This window comes from Fimicolochytrium jonesii (genome assembly GCF_025526975.1).
Source record: "Fimicolochytrium jonesii strain JEL569 chromosome Unknown EV422scaffold_31, whole genome shotgun sequence".
NCBI lineage: Eukaryota > Fungi > Chytridiomycota > Chytridiomycetes > Spizellomycetales > Powellomycetaceae > Fimicolochytrium > Fimicolochytrium jonesii.
In genome coordinates, this window is record NW_026515698.1 from 1 (window position 1) to 25344 (window position 25344).

At 51.2% G+C, this 25344-nt stretch overlaps 7 protein-coding genes across 7 annotated transcripts; 3 read left to right on the forward strand and 4 right to left on the reverse strand.

Annotated features, from left to right (window-relative positions):
• Positions 1 to 7933: 7933 nt before the first annotated feature.
• Positions 7934 to 9143, forward strand: EV422DRAFT_509242 (uncharacterized protein; the record flags this gene model as incomplete). The annotated part of the gene is made up of 5 exons (XM_053068830.1): positions 7934 to 8182; positions 8252 to 8553; positions 8713 to 8850; positions 8925 to 9053; positions 9119 to 9143. 5 exons carry the CDS (start codon positions 7934 to 7936, stop codon positions 9141 to 9143), a joined length of 843 nt encoding a protein of 280 aa, XP_052921975.1.
• A 605-nt stretch (positions 9144 to 9748) lies between these two features.
• EV422DRAFT_260386 (uncharacterized protein) lies at positions 9749 to 10967 on the reverse strand. The gene has a single exon (XM_053065789.1). The coding sequence runs from the start codon at positions 10736 to 10738 to the stop codon at positions 9848 to 9850; it is 891 nt and encodes a 296-aa protein (XP_052921976.1). The 5' UTR covers positions 10739 to 10967; the 3' UTR covers positions 9749 to 9847.
• On the forward strand, positions 10819 to 12520 carry EV422DRAFT_260381 (uncharacterized protein). The gene is made up of 2 exons (XM_053065788.1): positions 10819 to 11769; positions 11839 to 12520. Exons 1-2 carry the CDS (start codon positions 11196 to 11198, stop codon positions 12309 to 12311), a joined length of 1047 nt encoding a protein of 348 aa, XP_052921977.1. The 5' UTR covers positions 10819 to 11195; the 3' UTR covers positions 12312 to 12520.
• A 121-nt stretch (positions 12521 to 12641) lies between these two features.
• On the reverse strand, positions 12642 to 14831 carry EV422DRAFT_260367 (uncharacterized protein). The gene is made up of 5 exons (XM_053065787.1): positions 14556 to 14831; positions 14025 to 14492; positions 13833 to 13943; positions 13208 to 13771; positions 12642 to 13142 (listed from the first exon to the last, which is right to left on the reverse strand). The coding sequence occupies exons 1-5, from the start codon at positions 14616 to 14618 to the stop codon at positions 12729 to 12731; spliced, it is 1620 nt and encodes a 539-aa protein (XP_052921978.1). The 5' UTR covers positions 14619 to 14831; the 3' UTR covers positions 12642 to 12728.
• A 1168-nt stretch (positions 14832 to 15999) lies between these two features.
• EV422DRAFT_571090 (uncharacterized protein) lies at positions 16000 to 17265 on the reverse strand (the record flags this gene model as incomplete). Its single annotated transcript, XM_053072952.1, has 5 exons — positions 16000 to 16167; positions 16263 to 16388; positions 16449 to 16475; positions 16541 to 16853; positions 16940 to 17265. 5 exons carry the CDS (start codon positions 17263 to 17265, stop codon positions 16000 to 16002), a joined length of 960 nt encoding a protein of 319 aa, XP_052921979.1.
• Positions 17266 to 18729: 1464 nt separating this feature from the next.
• On the forward strand, positions 18730 to 21499 carry EV422DRAFT_260476 (heme peroxidase). The gene is made up of 7 exons (XM_053065790.1): positions 18730 to 19091; positions 19186 to 19561; positions 19629 to 19933; positions 20002 to 20308; positions 20389 to 20619; positions 20698 to 20803; positions 20887 to 21499. The coding sequence occupies exons 1-7, from the start codon at positions 19045 to 19047 to the stop codon at positions 21267 to 21269; spliced, it is 1755 nt and encodes a 584-aa protein (XP_052921980.1). The 5' UTR covers positions 18730 to 19044; the 3' UTR covers positions 21270 to 21499.
• A 419-nt stretch (positions 21500 to 21918) lies between these two features.
• EV422DRAFT_542993 (guanylate-binding protein) lies at positions 21919 to 24624 on the reverse strand. The gene is made up of 6 exons (XM_053071311.1): positions 24089 to 24624; positions 23959 to 24014; positions 23838 to 23899; positions 23450 to 23775; positions 22970 to 23391; positions 21919 to 22890 (listed from the first exon to the last, which is right to left on the reverse strand). The coding sequence occupies exons 1-6, from the start codon at positions 24536 to 24538 to the stop codon at positions 22086 to 22088; spliced, it is 2121 nt and encodes a 706-aa protein (XP_052921981.1). The 5' UTR covers positions 24539 to 24624; the 3' UTR covers positions 21919 to 22085.
• Positions 24625 to 25344: the final 720 nt, after the last annotated feature.

Consider the following 25344-nt stretch of genomic DNA (forward strand, 5'->3'; position numbering starts at 1 on the left):
ACTGAAGAACAGCTCCAGGTTGCCTTTGGCCAGACTTTTATAAAAGGAGAGGGCTGTTCAGATTCCCTCCCTCCAAAAGCACGCACCACCACCACGTTTCAGCACCTACGCCAATACCGACACCAATACCATCGCCAACACCAGGGCCAACACCATGCCTTTCACCGCATTCACCAACAACACCCTTTCGCCGTCGAGCCTTACCTCATCCATGTCGAACACCAGCCTTCAGGTCGAAATCTCCCAGACCTCATCCAGCATCGGCAGTTTGGATGTGGAGTTGTCCATTTCTGGTTCAAACGGCTCCAACTTTCATCATCATAGTGATGAGGGGCGTGAGGACATCGAGTTGCCAACTTCTCGCTCAAGCTCTTCAGATGAGGAACACCATCACTCTCCTGCCCCTCAGGATGAGCAGTTTGGGGTCTTTCGCAGTACTGGCTACTTTGATGTGGACTGGATGGCCTTTACGCTCCCTACCACAAAGCTGACCACCCTCTTTGGTGCCTTCACCTTGGTTGAACTGTCTGGAGTGATGCAGCATATCAAGGACAGTGAAGCTTTCGCCGGTTGGATGCGGATCGCTAGCAGACCTTGTGTCATTAGCATTCCATTCAATCCAGAGTCAAAGGCAAGGATTCTTGAGTTACTTCACAATGAACATTCGATCATCGTGAGGGAAAGCACGGATCACTCACGATTGATTGCTGGGCGGCAAAATCTGTTGATGTCTGGGTTCCAGGACATCATTGGTGCTGTGTCACCCTCTGTACGCATTGTGCAGTATGGAATGAAGCAACGCATTCGGACTTTGCCAGCTTATTCCTTTGATCAGGAAGTGAGCAACCATCCCGATGCTGCACTGAACACATGGGACATTGGTCAGACGTTGAACACTCATGGGGTCATTCCTTTGGTTCGCTACAATGGACGTGGAGTTGGCGCCACCTTTCCCATGCTCACCATCCTTGGTGAGGGATTTGGGTCCACCCGCTTTGACATTGCGGGTCACGCCAATGTTTGGGTTACTTGCTATCCAAAGCTTGTTCATGCGCTCAAAGCCTACTCTTCGACTTTGTCTTCGCGAATGCCCCAAACCAAGTCCAGCCTTGGGGATCGCAGTGAGACACTGAGAGGTTTACGTCAATGGCTCAACAGTCACCCGCTCCACATTACTGGCATGCGAGTTGAAGTGCGAGTTCAGTGCGCCAGGTTGGAATCAGCGGAACAGATGGTTTTGAATCTCCATTTGGACCAGATCGAGACCATTTTCCAGCACATGGGCGCAAACTCCTTGAAGCTTGTGCCGGTGGAAGAGTACTACAGTCTCATCAATGGCATCATGGACGCTGCCACCAGAGTTCTATTCAGAGGAGATCGCAATAGACAGACTACTGTGACAGACTGTCAGCGCTTCCGAGATGTTCTCAACTCTTTTGGTTTCAATCCCGGATGGTTCAAAGGCATTGCACCCGTCATTGATCCTGCTCGTGCTTGGTGGGGTCATGGGGATGGGGAAGTGCCTGATGCTGCTCCCATTGGCAATATCCGTGAACTCTTCCATCAGCATCGTGATCAGCTTCAATGTCCCAACTGTGGAGGCTCAGCTTTTCATAGCATTGGCGGTCAGCATCGTTTCCGTCTCCGCTGCGCCAGGTACCCTGAGTGCCATACGACTTTTGGACAGAACCAAGTCCGTGACATGCTTGCGGAAGTCCTTTAGTACTGTTGAATGTCGTTGATAACTTTACACCAAAACCCTTTTCTGAATGTGCGCTTTTCCAATGTACTCTAAATCAATAAATGCAATACTACTTTCCACCATTTTAAATGTTCCATGACAGAGACAGTTTGGCTGAATTTAATAAGTGATCTGGGAAATCTCTAACCCCAACCCTCTCACTCTGCGTACCCTGCAAGCAAGCCCAGGTCACGTGCTCTAACCTGCATGGACAAACTGTAGAACACTGCTTTAACCGGAAAATGTTCAACAGTTTTGGTAAATGACATTCCGCAACGGTCCTACAAACAGTCTACGATGCACAGCGGAATCACAAAATATTTACTGGAGAACACAGCCAAACCCCTTTGCCTGCACATACGTACTCGTGTCTTTTGTTAGGAGATCTTGGGGGTCACTACTTGAGAATTGAAAAGGGGCCCTGTTCTTCAGCCAAAAGCAAGGTTACACAAGATTTGCTACCACATCAGCTATGCAAACCATAGGCTACAATCAACTTTCATTAAGTGCTCTACACTGGATAGTCAGCCAGATGTTGAGATATCACCACATTTTCCAACTTTTTACCCCCCGTTGCGTGAAAATTTCGTTTTTCTAAGTTTCTGAAGCCGTTTCCGCACGGATTGCCAATCCGAGAGTACTTCAATTAGAGAATATGATATGGGGCCAACTTTTCAATTAGGACGCCAACTCCGGATCGGCACTAGAAAAATCCCAATTTGCGCAAGTCCTATAACGTATATATAACATATATGTGCCCTTTATATCAACCCCCCCCCCCCCCCTATTGGCACCCCTGCCGCCCCCCGTACCTGCACCACCGCCCATATGACCCATCACTTGCCCTTGCACACCTAGTCCTCCCCGACTTGCCTAGGTGCGCAACACCCCCCGCCACTACATCCCTCAGAGTCAAAAATTCGAACTGTAGAACACACCCAAAAGCCAGAAAACTCGAAAATTTCTAAGTCCCTAGGGTTCCAGGCAACCCAATAATAAAACCCAACCCAGGGGGTCTTGTAACCCTAACCCTAACCCTAACCCTAACCCTAACCCTGAACTCTTGTAGACCGCATCCTTTGCTGCCATGGTCTCCCAGTAAGCCTTCATCCCATACTGCACTATCCTAACCATTCCCCCTTCAACGCATTCCGACAAGGTCCCAATCAGGGTATCCAACGCCACATGCTGTCTGCCCTGAATCGTGCTATTAGGGCTGTCACTCCCCCGCACAATTATTCCATGGTCCCTATATAATCCCTCAATGATCCCCTCTCTAACACCCCGACTCGGCGGGATGCTCAGTATGAACGGTTGGCTCACAACCGTAATCCATTCCTTATAGAATGGGTCGTCCTTGAACGGCGGACAGCGCCCGCCATTTGGACGATGGTGGACCTATCGAACAGCTGGTTAAGATCAGTTAAACTGATCGTAACCGCCATCCAGTCCACATCGTATTGATATGGGTGCATGGTGATATTTATTTTACCCCCGGAAAAATCCCTCTGTTGTTGTGTCGAACGCAAGGTTTGAACCATGCACCCTCGGTTGTGAATTGAGTATCTTATGCAACTGCGCTATTTGCCATCGATGAAATGCATTGAAAACGTATTCGCCAGATGGGGCGCAGGCTAACCCTAACCAGTATGCGTGCATAGTAGAGTTGTATAGAGTGCGCTATGGGTGTCCGGGGACTATGGGAATTCATCTGTAGGGGGTTCCTAGGTAAAGGACATGTGTATGGACTGGCTTTAATGCATTCCAGGTGGTGTTGGATTTTGAGAAAAGCGTCAATCCTATTTTGTTTTTTGCATTTTCTGCAGCCGTTTACAGCTTAATTGCGCATCTGAGATGACTTTAACTATGAAAACATATATCTGGCTACAACTTTCGTTACGCCCACATCGTGTTTTGGGTGGCGCAGGAAAAAGAAAAAAAAAAGTATCCCCAGCAAAACCGGTGTTGGAACTTGGGGCACTAGTTCAAATAACATAAGCACTTGCCACTATGCCAATGTTTGTCGATAGAATGTTACCTGTGTTTGGTCGTATCCACCAGATGGCGCAAAATGCAAAATTTTCGAAAATTCTCTAAGTCCCACCCATTGGAGCTTGCGGGTGCCATAGCTCTGTCAATAGTGATTGAATCTCCCTGGTTTCACTTCCGTACCTATACTCTCTTTTGAATCCGCACCATTGCCCTGGATGGCCAAGGTGGTACGGATGATGTAGTGCATGCGAATGGACACGCACCGCCGGTTTTTCGCATATTTTGCTTGTTGATCGGCCAAAAACACTTTTTACCTGCACTTCTCAGCTTTTTGATTGTTTCCCTGACACTGTCAAGCAATGCTAGACGTATTTGAAGACATTTTGAAGGAGGAAGAAAAGAAAAGAAGGCCTGGCCCCCTCTGAGAATCGAACCTGCGCCATGAGTCACCAAAATCTTTGAAAATTCTCTAAGTCCCACTCCTGGGAACTTACGTGTGCCACAGCTCCTTCAATAGTCATTGAATCTCCCTGGTTCCACTTCCGTAACTATATTATCTTTCAAATCCGCACAACTTTCCTCAGGTGTCCAAGGTGGTGCGGATGACATAGTGCATGCAAACGGACATGCACTGCATGCTTTTTGCATGATTTGCTGGTTGACAAACACCCTGTCATATCCATGTATTGCAATGCAAAAAGGCATTTGCCATCCTCCACCATCAGGAGGAGCAGTGGAAGAAAAGAAAGTATTTGGGCCTCAAAAGGATTTGAACATGTAGCAAATTGAGAGCAAACCAAAATGAGTCATTCGCCGCCAAGATGAAGGTTCCTAGATGTTTTTGGGGATGTTTTCTGAGACATATTCCACTTTAAGCAAATTCCATCCACTCAGAGTTTCAGAAAATGCGTTTTGGTGACATTTTAATAGTAAAAAATCTGAAAAACGGATTTTCCGGGAGCATTGCGTGGAAAACATGCCCCAAGGTTTTATGTACAGTACAGTAAGACGCCCCTGAACATTGCTAGCAACTTTATTTGACACTTTCCGGACCACCAAAAATAACCCATAACCCGGAACAGTCCTGTAAGACCCTAATGCCAGTTGGCACTTTTCTCAAGTTACGTGCAAAATGGGTTCCCAGATTTTTGCCTATCTCCTCGATCTGCATTCCAAAACATTCTCCATTATCAGTCAAACACTCATACGCAAGTCCTTCACATACGTCCATAGGTCATATGTGCAATATCACTAAGTCGGAAATGCAAGTTGGCACTTTTCTCAAGTTACATGCAAAATGGGTTCCCAGATTTTTGCCTATCTCCTCGATCTGCATTCCAAAACATTCTCCATTATCAGTCAAACACTCATACGCAAGTCCTTCACATACGTCCATAGGTCATATGTGCAATATCACTAAGTCGGAAATGCAAGTTGGCACTTTTCCCAAGTTACATGCAAAATGGGTTCCCAGATTTTTGCCTATCTCCTTGAACTGCATTTCAATACATTCCCCATTATCATTCAAACACTCATCCGCAAGTCCTTCACATACGTCTATAGGTCATATGTGTAATATCACTAAGTCGGAAATGCAAGTTGGCACTTTTCTCAAGTTACGTGCAAAATGGGTTCCCACATCTTCGCCTGTCTCCCAGATTGGCATTCCCACACATTCCCAATTATCGCTCAGATCCCTGTACATAAGTCTCTCGTATATGCTGATAAGTCCAACTTATTCTATTACTAAGTGGAGATCAGACACCAATCATAAAGCTACCTGATGGACTCGCGTTAGGGTCCTTTGACTTTAATAAGAAAGGTAGATACATTGTTTTCGGAGGTCTGGACAGAAATTTAGGAACCCATTTTGCGTGTAACTTGAGTAAAGTCAGATTTCGCCCCACTTTACCAAGGAAAAAAGTTTGTTTTGCATTTCATTCAAGTTACATGCAAAATGGGTTCCCAAATTTCTGTCTAGGGGCTCGAAAGCCCTCAAACTATAACTTTAATTATCAGCTGTAGCCTGTCTGAGATGATCACCTCAAAACCCTGAACCCAGACCCCCTTTGTAACCCTAACCCTAAGGCCTTAAAGGGATTTGAACATGGAGCAAATTGAGAGCAAACCAAAATGAGTCATTCGCCGCCAACTGGAGAACACCCCCATATTGCCTGGAAACAAAAAGTACCAGGAGTTGATGAATACTAGAGTAGATGAAGGTTCCTAGATGTTTTTGGGGTTGTTTTCCAAGACATATTCCACTTTAAGCGAAATCCATCCACTCAGAGTTTCAGAAAATGCATTTTGGCAATAGTTTCATAGTAAAAAATCGGAAAAACAGATTTTCCCGGGGCATTGAGTGGAAAACATGCCCCAAAATTTGAAGCACATTACAGTAAGATGCCCCTGAACATTGCTAGCAACTTTGTTTGACACTTTTTGGATGGCCAAAAATAACCCATAACCGGGAACAGTCCTGTAACCCTAACCCTAACCCTAACCCTAAAGGTTTTATTACTGGGTTGCCTGTAACCCTAACCCTAACCCTAAGTCCTTAGGGTTACAGGCAACCCAGTAATAAAACCCAACCCAGGGGGCCTTGTAACCCTAAGCCCTAACCCTAACCCTAACCCTAACCCTAAACCAGTTTGAATACCGATACTGCTGATCCCGACCGCACGGAACTCAGTCTCGCGGGTGGTCCCGAGATTTCTATTGTCCCGGAGCAATCCTGAAAGGTACAGATGCTACAGTGCAACGAAGCTGACCATAGCGGAATGGGGTTCATCCACGCTTTCCTGCACATGTAGTATACCGAATAAGTTATATGGGATATCCCCACCTATGTGACATCCGCACCGGTATATGGATGGGACTGCCGCCGCTCTTGGCGGTAATGCAGATCAGATGATTCTTATTACAGTACGTTATCTGGCAGAAAGCTTCAAATATGAGTTGCACGTTGGTTGGGCGCCGTGCTATGATTCGCCCTGCTCAATTTGCCCTTAGACAATGCAAATAGCGCGGTACCCAATTGCTCATATGGGTTGATTGTACTGGTCATCCTGCTCCTGACGGACAAATGAGGGAAGTCTAAAAGTTTGTTACGGAGGGAGGAGAGCCTTGTTCCCCTCAGGTCCACCCTGGCTAAGCCACTGACAGTTTTTTGACGACTTTTGGACTTAACAAGGTTTTCGCAGAACCAAAGTTGCTGCACATGTTGAGCAGTATCTTGACAGCCAGACATGCTAGCAGAAAGATTGATTAGGCAGTTTGGTGAAGAAGGCACTGGTTCAGGGTTTGACAACCTCTAACTGGCAAGTTTTACCCAAAAACGGCCAAGGAAAGACAGTTTTACTACTCAGACTTTTGGGCCTCTGTGTTAAGTTTGTTGCAACAGCTACCCCCACAGACACTTAGAGGGGATTGGCCAAAGTAGGCAACTGGAGCCGTATGCAAAGGGAATAGGTCGTCCTGCATGTCTGTGGGATGGTATGGCTGCTCAAAAAAGAGGGTTTTGTGAGGAAACTGCTTTAATTTCCCTAATTGTGCCTTAAGGTAACGCGTAGAGCGTTTGGGGGTGGCGCAGTGAGGGTGGACCTGAGTTGTTCCCGCCGCTCTCTTTCGTTGGGTGCGTCCGAAAGCGCGTTCCTTCCGCCAGACACACAACGGTCCCAGACAGTGCTTCTGTCGCTCGCGCCACTCTCACAAGGATTGGATGGCGACGGCCCATACCGCTCCGTCTAACGGGGCCGGTAAACAATTTTTCGCCAGTTTGGCAGTCATTGTGGTCTTGTGATTTGTAGATGGACCAAATTGTTTAATCTCGGCCCTAACCAAGCCGGACCCCTCCGTCCCGGCCCCCGGTTATGAATGACCTTGGAAAAATGGCCATTGAAGGACCAAGCGCAGCGTTCGCCATTGGGAATTGTCTTCAGACAAGCGACCGGCCAAAATTCCGTACTCACTCTACTCCTACTACCAAATTCTCCAAGGCCGACGGCTCACGCTCCTTCGGGTAGGCTCCAATAGATGTTGTGCATGAGGGGTCGCAAGATGAAAAAATATCTAGGCAAGCGCCTTGAAGGGCGGAGAGGGAACTTAAAAAGCCGGCGTGGGATATGAACGTCGCGAGCAGAACCAGCCTCATTTCTCGTCTCCGGTGCCTGTCGTAGTGCACGTTTCACCAATTTAAAGATGAAGCTGTCGTTTGCCACATTGGCGGCCGTCGCCGCGGTTGCCCTTCCGCCCACCGTCGTCGCGAAAGAATGTCTTGACTGGCCATTGGACAACGTATGCGGTCTTGTGAAGAACAACGCGGGCCAGTCGCTGAAGGTTGCAAACGGATGGGGAAGAAGCAACAAGGACAGTTACGACGAGTTCGATGGGGAAACCACGTTCAAGAAAGTCACAGTGAACCCCAACCAAAGTAGCAAGGACCAGGGGGTAAGAGAGAAGAGTAGGGAAAGGGACTTGTGTGTGTGTGAGGGAACTAATCATATATCAATCTTCCAGGTCAAGGATGCGGACGGTGTTTTCGTCCCCAAGGGCTGCAGGTTCACGTACGACCAAGAAACGCTGAAAGCAAAATCGTACGACCACGAATGGAGTCGGGAGGGTCGCGATTCCGGCCTGTGGATCAAGATTCAAAGCATCGATATCATCACGGTGACGAGGATCTCATGTGCTTCTTCTGGCCCTACACAAGATGCCAAATGTACCAATATCGGTGGAAAGTGCCAGTACACCGCGAATGCCTGCAGCGCTGGATACTTGACAGGCTATTGCCCTAGTTCCCAGGCCAACGTTAAGTGCTGGTGAGTACCGACTGTTGTTGAAATGAGTAAGCCGTGGGCAACGCTCGCTGCAGGAACCCGGTTCGGAGGGGGCTCGCTCCTGCCCATATCTCCCGATGATGCTTCGGTTGGAAAACCTTGGTTCAGATCTAATCAGGATCCGTTTTTGCTTCGCAACAGCCCAAGCAAACCAAGCGGACCGGTCCAGGACACCCAGTGCAAAAACTGGAACGGTGTCTGTCAGAATAGTTCCCAGGGTTGCAGCGGCGGTTACCGAGTCGGCTTGTGCCCCAGCTCCGGCAACAGCATCAAATGCTGGTAAGGAACAACAAGCGTACAAAACGCATCGCACTTGTGGGCCCTCTTCTCACCCATTCCTATCGGAAATGTAGCCTTTCCATCAAGCAGGACAATGCATGCCTCGACGCCGGCGGTTTGTGCCAAGACATCAACAAGAAGTCTTGTAAGAAGGGGTATATGACCGGCAAATGCCCCAGCAGCGGCAACAACATCAAGTGCTGGTACGAGGCTTGCCGATGAGCGTGCGACAGCAATTTTCTTGTCCCTAATTCCTTTCCTTCCCCAGCCCTACGACCTTCATCAACACCTAAGTCGTTTAGGACAAGAATAGTGAGCAAGAAGCCGCCACTTGAACCGAGTCATATATTCTTGCATCTATTTATGTTCAGAGCGCTGATTATCCCGTTATATATTTTCACTTTGAATTTATAATTACTCTTTATAGAATTAATCTCCATAGAATTACTCTCCGTAGAATCTTTTATTGTTCCATTCAAGCTGGTTCCATTCGAACCTTCCATTAATTTTCAGATCTTTTAACGTTTGACACGCTGTCCACCGGGCAGAAGACTGGAACCAAAGTCAAGGGCAAAGCAGCAGCAGATGCTGGCGAAGAGACAAGGCGGGCTTCTTGCGGCGGATGCGGAGGTGTATGTGAGGCTTGTCATTCGCCATCTTATTGTCGTTGACGATGGCACCGATGCCACTATCTTAAGACTTGGGGTAATTGACTTCAATAACCGATCCATACGGTTTTCAAACGTCGTTGAGCATGTATTTTCGGAGGTCGCGGAGCGTGATCTCCCTACTCACTGAAGACAGCTGCGTGACTACTTTGAAAGGCCGGGCTGTGATTCTGAGAGCTTTCAGCCAAACCAGTCCCAATGATAGCAGGATCGCCGAGCCCATGCAAAGATGTTCGGGCGTCTACATATACACTCATCTCCCATTAGATCGCTGTCAGCGATAGTTTTCATGTGAAAGAGACTACATATACAGAAAGCAAGCGACTTCCTCACAGGCCCTCAAACGTCTGCGACACCCGGGATCGAACCCCATGTTCCAAGATATGCACGTTCTTTTCCCAGAACAGTTCCCAAGGCTTCTCGGTTTTGTATATCGCGATCAGCCTGAACTTGACCGTCGTTTTCAGCGCCCAAAACATTGGCAGGAAAATCAGCCACAGGCACGAGATGACACAGAGGCATCTGACGGCGGTGTTATGGGCAAAGCTCGACAGGCCGCTGGACGAGCGCGCAACAATCGTGTTGTTGTCGAAAGTAATGACCACGTCGAGGTTATCCCGAAACCCAAGTTCTCTGATGCGCGCACGGGCCAACGCGGTCAGCTGCTCGAGCGGCCAGTCAATCTGCTTGACCAGTTTCATCTCCTTTAGCGAGCTGCTGTCGCCCGTGTACATGTTGATTGCAGTTTTGACTGGGATGCATTGACCATTCTTGTCCCTGGCGCACAAGTATGCCCATTGGCGTGGGATGTAATTGGTCAAGGTGATACTGATATCGAAAACGGTATGGTTCGTCGTAGTGGTGGTGGTTGATGTGCTTGTGGTCCCGTCAGCGTTTGTTGTGGTGTGGGTCGTGTGGTGCTGAGTGTCGTAATGACCATGGCATCTCATAGTTCCCTTTGGCGGGCTGTTGGTCAAGTGGGTCAGGAAAAAGCGCCAGAGCTCGTCTTGATCGCTGTCCAGGCGACGGTCGTAGGAGACAACGCCGTGCCCTGAACGCTCAATCTCGGCGGTCGACGGGCCCGGCACAGCGGGAAGGAGGCCATCCGAGTTGACAACGAACAGTTCTCGTTCCGCTTCCGGTGGGAGTGGAACCGCAACGTAAGTCGGTGGCGAGCCCTTCGCTGGGGACACTGGAGGGTGCGCTGAAGAGCTGGCCATGACGCTGTCGCCCACCACAGTTCAGAACACTATCCGCCACAGAAGTGGTTGCAGTGGGCGAAAGTCTGAGCGAGTTCGATGGAGGTTGCTCGCTCTAGATCTAGGTTGCTGTCCTCAGTGTCCTCTCGGTGCGCGTCCTACGCGTGTGGTTGTGCGCCGCTTGGCCGCCGAACGCAACACAACCGTGGCTTGAGCCAGCTGCTCTGAAAAGTCACTACTGTACGGGCTGCCTCTGTATCTACTGTATACTAGGCGTGGGTTGGGTTAGGTTGGTACAGCATAAGGAAACCGACTGATTGCGGGTGTATTCAGCTGCCCTGCCGCGATCCAGCCTGCCACCTGTTCCACTGAGGACGTCCTTGCGCATCCCCGCGCATCCGTCGCATCTGTTGCAGCTTGCGCAGGGCAAGCTGTGGGCTTCGGCGTTCTCCGTTGAGAGTAAAATAAATTTCAGGCCATGACGGTCCCACCGCCGCTCCCGCCCCGGCGGTCCACAGGCTTTGCACCAAGAGCATCGTCTTCTGGAAGCCCTCCGCCGCCGCCCCCGCGGCCATCGCAGCCGGCGCAACAACAACACCAGCAAGAGCAGCAGCTGGAGCAATTAAAGTATCAGCAGCTGGAACAGCGATATCAGCTGCTAGAGCAGAAATATCAGCAACTGGAGCAGAAATATCAGCAGCTGCAGGCGCAACAGCAGCAGCAGCGACAACCGCAACAGCAACCACACGGCACGCCACCGACCCCTCCTCAGCAGGTCCAGCAGGAGTCTTTTCAGCAAGAGCAAACAGTTCTTGGGACGCAGAATGCGGGTGCCGCGAGCATCACGGCGGTGAAGAACCAACCACCTTTGACGAGTTCCACCGCCTGGACGGAGCCGCTTTTCTATACCGATGGTCGCGGAACACCGACGTTTGATGCGATGATGAAGGAGTTTTTCAGCAGATTGGACACGCAAGGCACGGGGTACATCACGCCCGAGCAGTATTCGAGCTTCCTGGACGCAAACGAGTTCTTGACCGAATGGAATGCCTGTAAGAATCTCTTCTGAAAGGCGAAAGGAGAAAAGCGACGCAGAGACTAAATTTTCGATTTTTCTGCAGGGAAGAAGTGCCTCAAGGCCGATTGGCTCTACACAGCCGAGGACATGGCTGACTACGAGCTGAAATCCGTCTTCGAAGGCTTCAACTTTGACCACAAAGTCGTCGTCCGCAACGCGGCCAACAAGCAGCTACCCGGGGGCGGAATGCCCTTGCTCAGCCTCGCTGGGTTCACCGACCACATGGCGCTTGAGTACGCCAGCTCGGCAGACGAGCATCTCCGAGGCCTCAACAGCGCGCTGCTCCACTACGGCGTCTGGCCGGAGAGGGGACCCATCCCTAGACACGTTCTCCCGCCGTCTTGTCCGCCCCAGCTGCAGAGCCGCATTGATGAAGCTACGCTCAGGTGCACCGCGAATGCAAAGTCGAAGCTAAACGCGTTGAAGGTGCAGGCTTCGCTGACGGCGATGGGGGAGCAGAACGCTGTGGAGCTCGCGGACAGCCGTCGCTGGGTCACTACTACGACGTACTACTAGCTTAGGCCGTACTACTAGGGCATGAAGCGTATCTCCTTGACCGTTGACAGTCTACATAGTCTACACTACCTACTGTACATGTATATACATACTGCATTACGATAGCTGAATCTTCTTTACCCATCCGTCCCGCGCCTCCTCGAACTGCCTTGTAGGCCTTACGGCTTACATGGATGAGAGTAACCCACGACGTCTCGGAGAGAGTACCCTCCGACGTCTCGGATGCAGACGAGTTTGTGTTCATTTACTGAAGACGCCTAGAGCGAATGGTATACAAAAAGAAAAGAAGGAACCGCAATTGCGAATGCAGTCCAGTCCCGGTCCAGGGGATGACGGAAAACGAAGCAAGGAGAAACAGAACAGAAGACACGCACAGCCATCGATAGCCCGAATCGGGACGAACAGGGTTGGGGAACACTACCTCAGCAGCTGCACAGTGGCTGCCACGGACGGCGCTCCATTCTGCCCGATTGCAAAAAGGTAATAGTAGCCGGACATGATGAAGGGGTGGTCCGTAACCCAAACCGCCATAACGTCTCCGGCGGGCGCCCTAGTCTTGACCTGTAGCGGGACTCGGAGTTGATCGTTGTTGGTCGAGTGGGTGACGGACGCGATCCTGATGAGCTCGTAGGTGCATTTTCCGGAACAGTCTGTCGCTTGCACCGTGAGGTCGGTGCCGAGTTTGTAGAGTTTGCCGTAAGGTGCGTCCACGCCCGACACGCCGCGGATGACGGGGCGGATCTGGCCCTGGGAGAGGTAGGGAGGGGTGAAGACCTCTCCGTTGAAGTGAACGTTGGGACTACAAGGTGCTTGACCGGGTACGGTACAGGCCTGTTGTAGGAGAAAGTTTGAGTGTTGAGAGACACATGAGATGGCACCCGTGAAGGCTGACTTACGTTAGGGAAAGCACCACCACCACCGACCCAGATGGTTCCATATTTCGTCAACAACGCGACGCTGTGGTAGTTCCTCGCCACCTTCATAGGCGCCAGAACCTGATAACTGTTGGTGGCCGGATTGTAAAGCTCGGGAGCAAGGACGCCATTTGTGTCCTCGAACAGATGCAGGTTGGTCTGTCCCCCGACGATAAAGATTTGTCCGCCAGGCAATGCGATACTATGAGCGAACGCTCTCGGGTTGACCATGTTGGCAAGTGGCCTCACGAACGGAAGTCCGCCGGTAGGCAACTTGTCAATCCTGATTTGATATGCCTCCCGCTTTGTAGGAAGTCCGACGCTGCTGGCAAGGTCGCCGTACGCGATAGCGCCTCCGCTCTTGAAAATTCGACTGGGGGAGTAGTGGACAGCGTTTCCGTTCATGCTGTACGTGTCCGTCCCGCGGGCTCCGATCGGCACCATCGTGTTTCTGTTGGTGTTGATGAGATGCATCTTTGTCACTGGACCCGCATGGAAGACCATGTCTTCACCGACGTTGTTTTTGTAACTGAAGAGCCAAGCGTGCTGGGAGGGAGAGGATTTGAGCTTGAGATAGCAATAGGATGACGCATCAAGATTCACTCACGTTGTCCGACCGGTAGATTCCTTGAGGATCCGGGTTCGGCGAACCATTCTCCATTCCGCCAATTATATCGCCTTTCACGGCGGGGAGAACAGTCCATTGGAAGTTGGCGTCCTTTAAGATAAAGAAAGACATGAGTTGGCCCGATATCGCGGGGAACCGACGGCGTGCGGCGAAGAAAGGTCGGAAACGCACCATAAGTTCACCATCCCTGTTACCTAACCAGTAGTCACCGTACAACCTTGGAAACGAACCCCCGACGGTAAACACTTTATCCCCGGTCGTGACCACATTAGCCTGGTAGCCTCTCGCAATCTTCATCATGGGAGTGTTCCTGAACGTCTTGGTCCGCGGGTCGAACACGATAGTGGCGAAAGGTCCCGAACCTCCGTTGACGAGAATTTCTCCATTGGGGAGGTTACTCGTCCCAGGGCAGAACATCTCTGTCGTGAAGGCAACTTGAAGAGCGATGGGTCTCCTCCCAAGGAAGTCATCCACGCTGAAGACGGAGTAGTATGTACGGTTTCCGTTTGGGTCCTTGAAATTGTGGATCCACCCGCCGGGGGCGTTGCCGCTCCACATGAGGAGTTCGCCTGTAGGACTAACGGCGCCTGAGATTGGAGAGAGGGGAAGGGGGATCACATCGGACCAGACTCCGTCAGCCTACGAAAACAGGAAGTGAGTAAAGAGCGGGATGCCTTCAGACAGACATTATGCGAGACTTACGGGAGCGGCGGACACGAGACCGGCGAAGGTCCATAGAGAGAGGAGTACGGACTTGATCTTCATGACGATGCGACGATGTTGATTGTTCGGCGAAGGGACAGTCCTGGATGTCGAGGACCTTGAAGCCTTCCCCTGCTTTATATACCCGTCACCGGTTGATGCGATGACCGGCCGCAATCCTGGGGCCCGGCGTGTCGGCGATTCGGCGCCACGCTACCTTCCGGCCTGCGCGCATGCCAACGAGATCTCTATGCTGAAAAAGTGTACGAAAGCTAGGCACCAGCGCAGGCAAGTCGCTGCGTTCCGGCACCACCGTTGGGAAGAGATACAAACGCGATTGGCGATCAAGAAAGGAGAAGCCATAAAACGAAAGCGAAAACGAAAACGAGGAAGATAGTCTCCTTTTTCGTCTCAAGCCTCCGTCATTTGTCTCTCGGGTTTGGGTCGGCACGGTGTACTAGGCCAGCGCACGTCCTCCGAAGGCGCATGATTACAAACGCTGGAGGTACTGTACGCTGCTCGTAGACGGAGGCCTCGAATCGGGAGCGATTGGACCGCATGGTCGAGAAAACTTGAATCCAGGCTTTTCAATTATACTAAGGCGGTGGTTTGGTGGAACGGACTTCCACGACGGCGCTTGGTGTAGATCGATGGGCAAGCGGCGAAACACTATTCCTACAGTACGTAACATCCTCCTTCCCAGTCCATCTCTCACGCTACGCACATCAGCGAGACGCGTTTGGAGCTCGTTTGCGACCATGCCGGCTATCGGGCCTTCTCTTGATAGATAGTAGTTTTAGTGATCACGGATTCACGGAAAACGTTTACGCAACGTTGAAATCACAAGTGAGGCTTGATCGTCGAAAATCTGAGCAAACTTTCCGAGAAGCAGCTGCAGATCATGCTGGTTATTCCATCTCCGAGTCCATGGTTGTTCCGAACTTGCGGATGTTTTTCGTGCCCGCCACTTAGGACCACTACTACTAGAAACTTTTAAGTAGGAGTGGCACAAATGAGAAATGCGTCAACAAAGCTGAAAGCCACGATGATGGTTGCAAGTTTGCGGTCGACGATCTGCGAAAGCCCCGGACGATATTGCACATGCTATTCGAACATGCGCATCACGTGACGGCCAAGCGAAACTGTATGTATAGAAATGGTAGATATGTTTATTGATCTAGCGGCGGCCGGGTGGCAGGAAGGGGAGCTGGGAATGAGCGAAGTACGATAGGAAAGCCGCACGGACGTAAAGGGGCTGAGGCTAAATCAGAAGTGAAACTCTCACAGGCTTCGCTATTCCTCCAAACAGTGTCAAGGCCCTAATTTCGTACAGCACGAACTATATCTCCCCAATCCGGACGATGCTCAAGATCATCATCAAAGGACGTGTGCTTGAAGTGAAGCTGAGCATCTCCGTAAACACTTGAGATAAATGCGGAGTCGGTCACAACGTCGCCAATGTGCTCACTCGTTGGAAGACTCTCAGGGTGGTACTCGGTGGCAGGGTTGTATGGCTGGAGAGGCTCAGGAATCGCCCAAATGTGATAGAGCACCGTTCCCTGCTGGATGACTTCAAATGAGAAGCGAAGTTGGCGGACGCGGTCTCGGGAGTCTGCAAGCGCAAAGGAAAACGCATAAGTCCTTCATCCTGCATCCTCTGTGATGAGAACAGAAGCCCACCACCCGATGGGCTTTTCCAAGGCGTACCATTTGCGGTGGATTTGCCTTGATCTCCGCGCTGGGGACAAGCCAGACTTGGAACGGGCCTTTCGGGTTGGACACAACTTGTCCGTTCGCCGTGAAAGTGGCCATACCGGAGGTGCCGGTCATTTCCTGCATTTGTAGATATGTCAGCTTCAGTCAAGATAGGCACCTCGTTTCCGGGTGACTTACCGAGTAGTGCCTCACGCGCTGATTCAACTGTCGATGTTCAAGGGTGGAAGTCAGCAAAAGTCTCAACAAATGTACAATGCCGTCTGACAGACCTTCTTGGCAACCTTGGTGCTCAAGTCTTTGGGTGGCCCCAGATGGTTGCTCAGCGGATTCATGAAGTAGTTCCAGCTTCCTTTCTGACCGTCCAAGGTGTAAATAAAGAACAGGTTTGCTGAGGGGGATCCATCTCTCAGGAGTTTCAAGCTGCCGCCGGGGGCGATCAAGACATCATCTGCTTTCAGGCTCTTGGGAGGTTCAGAGACGGTGGTGAGCCGTAGAATGCCCCGGCCGTCCACTTTCCAGAATCCCGTGTAATTGTGGATTGACGGGTAACTCTCAAAGCAGACGCGGCTGTGAGCGCCACGGCTTGTGACAAGAAGTTGTTACGTGGTGTCAGTTCGTTAATGGTCAAAGGGTCCAACATCTGATATCAATCACTTGGAGTCCCTTACTTGCGAATGAACTTCTTCCTTCCCGGGATCATCTCAATGTTCCGATGTCCAAATGGTGGCCGCGGCGGAAGCGTCACAAGCAGCGCTCCCATATCAATGTCTGAGTTCCAGGCCTGTGAGGAGTTGGCCGACGCTGAGAGCTTCTCCCACAGCAGTTCTTCTTTTCGCACAGCGCTGAAAGTTTCGTAATCGGCCGGCAATGGTGGGAACGCGGGCTTGGGATTCAGCGAAAGGCTTGAGGCGCTTCGGTTGTTGGCATTGCTACGGGGCGCTGCCGAGGCTGCGTTCCCCGATAATACGAGCCATAGAACGGGGATGATGCGCATACCAGCTTGTAGAGACTGCTCAAACTGAGACTTTACGAGAATGGAACAAATCTGACCTCCTGCTCTTCCTTTTTGCCCTCCCCCCTTTTATGGCGGACAGCGTTTGCCCCTCGAAAAGTGAGCCGTTGTCGGCCCCGGCATGGAGGCATTCTGGACTACAGGGAGTGTGTCTTACGACAGCATGAGGGCTTGAGACATGGGCGCCGGCTCGCGTAATTTGGCACAGTCCGCATGTACATATGTAGGAGGTTCAACCATTTTTCAGAAGCGCATGAAATATCCATAGTGGCACAAGGTCAAGGAACCTACTACCACGAAAAAATCGAGCCAAAGTGGTACATAGATCATAATAAAGTTGCTAACAACGGGTCACAAGCCCTTCCACATGCCTCGGAGCCTATTTTGAAAGTAATCCTTGGAGCGCTCATTATTGTCTCAATACGAAGAAGCCATTTAGGGCAGTCACAATCTTTGCTGATGGATACTACAAGACTCATTATCGTCTCAATAGAAGAAGTGGTTTAGGGCAGTCACAATCTTCGCTGGATGGATACCGTAATATATTCCAAGATCAAGCAATGATCTCCACGTGGGCTGGTAGACGTATGTTATTATGCGGGCCGAGTCGGGACAGACACAGCAGTGGAGCCTATGGGTGTTTTCTGATACCGACAAGGTCCACTCACGATCTTTTCTGGATGGATACCGTAAGATATTCCAAGATCAAGCGATGATCTCCACGTGGGCTGGCAGATGTATGTTATTATGCAGGCTGAGTCGGGACAGACACAGCAGTGGAGCCTATGGGCGTTTTCTGATATCCACAAGGTCCTTGAGGTACCTCGACGGGGCCGTATGAAGACGGTGAAAGTGAAAGCGCATCAATTGGGGGCGGACTCACGCGTAACCTGTCAAATTGTGCTGCGTTTTGACATTGCACTGACGGGCACGTGAGGATAAGGGCCTCGCACAGGAACAATCAACTCTGTGGAGATACTTCGGCGGTGGGCGTCGGCATGCCCATGTGCGGTTTGGAGATGTCCGCTTCACATGAATTTTAGGTTTAGAGATATCCGGCCACCCACATGACATGTAGCTCTAGCTCTGCGTACACGTACGACATGAAGCCGCATGATTTTCTGACATGTGGGTCTGGGAACAAGACTCTTTCTTCTGCCTGAGGCATGCAGGCGGCTCACTTTCTTCGATGAATCAAAGACCTTGCTAACCCAACTCAGCAGGACAAGCCAGCGGCAGGTTGCCCTGTAATACATCGTTCACCAAGCGCCGGCGTTATCCGATCTCCAACTCGATGGGATCGCAAGCCGCTGGATCCGACCCATGGCGTTACAGAGAAAACGCCCGACGAGGTGTGCACAATTTGTTGTGGAGAAAGCTAAAACGCTTCTCCAGGATGCCACCGCATTCCACCAATAGACGCATCGAAGAGAAGCGAGATGGATGGGTCAAAGCAGGGCAAATCCATGGACATCATGGGCTTCTCGCCCACATCTTTGCTTCTTGGGGATGTCAGGGGTATCATATGCCATGTGAGCTATTCTCATAGAGATCGGTTGGAGCTTCGGGTCCGGTAGAGCAGGTGGCCTCGTCGTTGAATCAGATCCAGCATATAAATGGCTCGAGGGGTGGCTGGCAAGTCGGCTCAATCCCATCAGCTGGCGGAAGTCGACAAGTGCGTCAAGAAGACATCGATACATCCCGAAACAAAGGCTGGAATTTTCAGTCCCATTCGCTCCGCCTGGCTCTTTTCTCGCTGGGATGCCTGTCATCGCATTCGCTCGCGCAGTGGCTGCGGCCCTCGGAAGGTAACATTTGATTGCCTGTCCATGGACGTCATATTTTCATTGTCGGCATTCTCACCACTTCCTCAACATCACTTCCTCCACATCACATCTCCAGCCGATGGTGGCAGAAGGGTATGCTAGCCGGACTCATCTACCTGTCTGCCACCCGTGACAGCATGGAGAAGAACAACCTTCACGACTCCTACACGGCCGTTGACTATCCACAAGCCAACTGCAGCAGTGCGGCGCGATTCGCCCGCTCACTGGATGGAACCTGTAATGATCTACAGAAACCAGCAATGGGATCTGTGGGTTATAGATTCGGGCGCAACGTTCGGCTCGAGAATGTCCCGCAAGGCAATGTGGGATTATTCGAACCCAACCCGAGGCAGATTGGACAGAAACTTTTGCTACGAGATACATTCAAGCCGGCTACTTCAATTAACCTGTTCGTCCTGGCATGGATCCAGTTTCAAGTCCATGACTGGATGGTACGGTCGTAGGGCATCAATTTGGCGTCCAGCATTGGAATCCATTGCTTATCATCTTTTCCACTAGGATCACGAACGAGCATGGGGTTCTCCGGTGAATGTACCCCTCCCTGAAGGTGACCCGCTCGAAGGCACCGGACAGAGGATTTATCTTCCTCGATCCGTAGCCGATCCTGACATGAAGACTCCGGGTCGACCGAAAGCTTTCAAGAACCAGGTGACTCACTGGTGGGATATGAGCCAGATCTATGGGACTACCGCGGAGATCAACCGCCGAATACGGGGAACCGACGGAAAACTGAAGGTTGACGCCGACGGTCTACTGCCATTGGATTCTGATGGGATGGAAGTAACCGGCTTCAAGGACAACTGGTGAGGAACATTAATCGCTTCGCAGTGTGCCCCCGATGATTGACTGACGTCTCATTGGATGTTTGCAGGTGGAGTGGGCTTGCTTTGTTGCACACGATCTGGACGCGGGAGCACAACAGTATTTGCGACATGTTCAAAGCCAAACATCCCGAGTGGACGGACCAGAAACTCTTCGATATGGCACGTTTGGTCACTACCGCGATCAATGCCAAGATACACACTGTGGAATGGACGCCCGGAATCCTTCAAAACGAGATCCTGAGGACTGCGATGCAAACCAACTGGGACGGCATCCTACCGGATCTGTTGGATAATTGGCCTGGCGGGCCTATTCTGACCGGTATCGTTGGCGGGAAGAAGGACCTGAAAGGAGTGGTATGCTAATCATCAGTACACCTGTGAGTGGCGCGCAAGCATGAGGCTCTAGCACTAATTGAACCTTTCTTCCCGTGCAGCCTTTCTCACTGACGGAAGAGTTCACCGCCGTGTACCGTCTACATTCTTTGCTACCGGATACCATTGAGATTTGGGATGCGCAATCCAAGAAGTTGTCTGGTCGTGTGTACGAGTTGCCGTCCATCACTTTCAAAGGAAGCCGCCGAATGATCGCCGAAAATAAGCTGGCCGATGTTGTTTACACGTTTGGGACAGCCAATCCCGGTGCTCTTACGCTCAATAACTACCCGGTGAGTGAACAAACGCAGATGAAAGTAGTAACTTTCGGATGTTGACAAAGCCATGGATTGTAAATTTCCTTCCCTCAGGCGTGGTTGATGAATCTTACCAAGCCAAATGAACCCCATGTCGTCGATATGGCGACCACCGAAATCTACCGCGATCGCGAGCGTGGAATACCCCGGTACTTGCAATGTAAGAAAATAGCTTGAAAGCCAATAGCTCTTTCCGGACGGGAACTAACGTCTCGAATTATCTCGATTTTTTGATGGTCCCAGTCCGTCGCGAGATCGGGCTCAAACCAGACTTCAAGACCTTCGCGGACATTAACCCGGACAAGAAGGTCCAAGCCCTCCTGCAGTCCGTTTACCGAGTTCCCGAAGACGTGGACCTTCTTGTCGGCACACTGGCAGAGGAACCGAGACCAGACGGTTACGGGTTCGGTGACACCGCATTTCACATCTTTATCCTCATGGCTTCCCGCCGATTGTTCACGGATCGTTTCTTGACTGACGACTACAAGCCCGAGATATACACCGCAGAGGGGATCAAGTACATCGAGACACAGGGCAACTTCAAGGGGCTGATCTCACGGCACTTCCCAGAGCTGGCCTCTGCTGTGAACTCCGTTGACAACCCTTTCAAGCCGTGGAAGCTTTAGCGTAGCACATTCTTGGACGGAGACTTCCGCAGAGTAGTATAGCAGATTTCTTGACCTTTTGACCGATTCGCGGGTCGCATAGGCATTGTGAAACTGATTACCTAGCACTTTGTCCATCAAATTGTCTTTCCCTTTCTGAGATGTCTTCCCACGTGCATAGTGGGAATATAATGGATCGTCTCAATAATGCATCAAAAGCACAAATCCTGATGGGAGTCGTCTCTTTTCTTTTGAGTCCCTCCCCGGTTGACGCGTCGAGGCCGTTGTGCTTCCAACATCGTACCGGGTCTCCCGAAATCCACAATCCAGAACCCGGCGGACCTATCTTCAGCTCTTCCGTGGTGTATCTCCTGAGTTTCTCCTGCCTCGCCGTTCTAACGCCTCCTTCTTCGTTTTGTGGAATATGAACGCCGGAATATTGAAGCCGTTGGCTCCGGCCGACAAACCGACTTGGCCCCCCGTTTGGCGCCACAGCGGTAGCCCGAGTTCAATCGAGCGTTGATATCTCGAGAGACGTTTGCGGTGGCAGCGCTTGAAACGAGATGGATTGGATGCGTTTGACTCCTATTATTCATTTCTGTTTCAGAAATTGTTGTAGTTCCCGTTCTTTTTGTGTTTTCATCGTTCGTGGGCCTGCTATAGACCCTTTGTGTGAAAGCAATTGAATTAACGGATGGCGTTGTATCTACCTACATATCTCCAGTTATGTTATCAAATAACACCTCGGCTAGTGAACAAGAGTAGTATCTACAGCAGATGCAATTTGAGCTTTGTTGTGATGATGAACAGCAAACACGCCCTACGCTACGAGCTACACTACAAGATAACACAATTCACCTTTACCCGCGGCGGTGAGGGGGGTATTGGATGTCTAACACTCTCAAACCTCTCAACCACAACCCCAACAACAGCCAACAGCCCCAAACACACCACCGCGACCAGCAACCCGCCCATGAAATCCACGATCCGCTGATCTCGCCATATCAACAGGTACATCTCCCCCACGGTGCGGCCGAGGATCCAGTACTGCACTGCAAAGTAAAGGAGGTAGACGCCCACAATGCTTGTGGTCAAGACGTCGAAGGCGCGGCGTATTCGCGGCCGAAGCCACAGCACCGCCACACGTGCCTCAACCTTGAGCCAGATAAGCGCGTTCCTGCATTGTCGGTAGTTGCGTTTCGAGTCGTGGTGCAGGAAGAGGGCTGAGGCGATCGCGGCACCTGTTGCGAGCAGTTTGCCGTAGTGGGTGCGTATGAAATCGTAGAGGGGTTCAAGGGGACTCGGGCATTGGGCGCGGCGGTGGCTGATGCGGCGGCGGAGGTTTTCGATGATGGCGCCTGACGTAGCATCTCTGACCTCCTTTGAAGTGGCTTCCCGGTTGTACTTCACATTGAGTATCAGAGACCGCGGATCGTCCGAGCGTGGTAGGATTCTGCGCGCGGTTTCCAGGGCTGGTGCGAGTGCACTTTCGACGAGCGTGTCCATTTCTTTCCTCAACGCTGACTTGGACATCATGCACAAGTCTTCGTCGCTGGCTAGGAGGGTGCGCAGGGAACGAATGATGACCGTGGTAGCAGGGCGTCCTAGGGTCGCTACGTGACTCCGTGCCCAGTCCACATATCTGACAAGACGCACAAAAAGTGTCAGCCATCGGAAGGAGAGTGCGTCCTCAACAGTTCTCGCGCGCAAAGTGCTTTTACCTTTCGATGTAAAGACTCTTCTTATCAGCGAGCTGTTTCCCCAACAGCACAACACCAGCGCTCTGCTCCGGTTCCTGCCCCACTCTCGCCGCCGAAATCCGCATCGCTTCCGATATCTTCTTCACCTTGCTATCCAAGTTATCGATAAAAGCGTCGTACGTGATGGTTCGCGGATCCGGTGGAAGGAGCTGCGAGACCTGGCGGTCGAATATTTCCAGCAGGTGTTTGCGCTCGTGGTCCAGTTTCAACTCGACGGCCGAGTCCCAGGATGTGCGCTCCGGGATCTGGATGGGGGCGTTCTCGAACCACCGTTTTATCAGATCGGCCAACACGGAGCCCGCGATAGGGGCTGAGTTGAGTCGTTTGGAGTCGTGGTTGCTCGCCACACTGGAGACCAGTGACAGAATATCGTTTCTGTATTCCTGGTGACAATGAATGAGTCGGGCATGCAGGGATTCATGGCTAAACCTGCCAACTCACCTTGTTCCAGTCGTTCCAGCTAACTGCTCCATTCATACCCGCCATCTTGGCATCGTCATCTAGTGGGCGCGATATCGGCATCATCTTCAACGACCCAAATTGCTGCTTTACAAATTTATAATCCACGTTCGCGTCCTTCAAAAGCGAGTCTTTCCTAATGATTTGATCCAAGAATTCTGCTGGCGTCCATCCTTGCAATTGCAGGGAGTATTTATTGAAGTTCTGGATCGTCCAATGCAGATTTGGAGGCGACAAATCATCTGGTATTGGGTCCGTTATGGTTTCTGTCGCCGCTGCTGCGTCCATCATGAATAGGCGCGAGAAGGCTACGAAGAGCTCTTGTAAGTGATACGGTTAAAGTGGCCCCAAAAGCTCTTCGTCGCCAAACCTGCAAGGCGTTTCAAAGTGCGTACATCCTCTGCATGCACAGGATACCACGTATTGTAGAGCCTACATAATGTATGATGTGAGCGTTGGGTAGGTTCGACTACCGGACGTTGACAACCTACACATTAGAGCTTATCATGCATGCAGCTATAAACAGCTCGACTTCATATGCAGAGGACTGATCAATCGAAAAAAGAAAGCAAGTTAGCGCACTCGTCCGCAGCGTGAACTTGCGGAAAAGCTGTGACCCACCTGCACGCTTTCCACGCCATGGAGCCCTTCGACATCGACCAGATAAGTATCCTTGCCATTCAACCGAATCGGCTCTGGCCATATCCACAACCCTTGCGTTGCACTGGTGACACCTTTGCTGACCACAAAGGGTTTGTTATCGTTCCCGAAAGACGGTCGGTCGTTTGAGTATGATGAGAGGGCGGTTTGGTGTGCACGGACAAAGTTATTCATCAAGAGGCTTTTCCCTGTTCTGGTCGGCCCCACGACAGAGATGATGGCAAAGTCGCTTGGGAGAGAGCGTAGGAAGGTCTCTCCTTTTGGGGTGAGACTGAGGTGGGGATCGTGTGACCCCTTTTGGGTGACATTTCGTCCGAACAAGAGGATTGGGTCTGTGGCGAGGGCGAAGGACGAGAAGCCGACGAGCAGGAGAGCCAGTAGCGGCTGAAGCCGAAGTGAGAAGTGGCGCATGATTGGGTGGGTATGCAGCAAAGAGGGGAAAGCAGTGGAGATGCCTCGTTTCTCGTCGCTTGGCTTTCCTTTCGCAGGGGGGAACGCGACGACGTAAGGCGCTCAGAGAGAAACTCCGCCCGGTCGCCCATCCCAGAGGGGGCACTACCGCAAAGGACCTCGAGATACCAGCGCCCACATTATTGCCCTGGATCCTCTTCCTCATTTTCAGCATAACCTCGGGCTCTTTAAGATCTTCGACAGAAGAGACCACAGACTCAGGAATGTAGTCGGGGACTCCCCAGATACATTAGGATGAGTAAACGGCGTTGGGAAGGACAAGGGCGTTCGTGCGGTGTGTCTCTAACTATTTGCCTACGCAATATGAGGGTGCAATTATGACGGGAAGAGCAGTGTCTTGGCAGCCGGGGCACATGCATGTACTCCATACTCCGAAAACCAGAAAGGACCGGATTCTCGAAGATGGGATACTCACCATTGGACCCCTCCAACCACCCCATTAGAAGATCAATCTCTCCCTCTCGCTGCTTGGCAAACATATCTTCATGCGGAGCGGCCTCTACCTGCGGAAGGAGTCTTCATGTCAGGATCGGCTACGGATTGAGGAAGATAGATCCTCTGTGCCGGAAGAGGTGGAAGGAGAGGTCTTGGGAATGATGGGACGGGCTACGGGTTCGGCTAACATTTTGTTGCTTGCGGGATGGTTGTGGGATGTGCTTTGCTTTCAAGTGCAGTTGTCGTTGAAAGATGTTCCGGAGGACGCTGGGATGGATGGTGGCATTTGTAGAGCCGTAGTCCCTATGCCG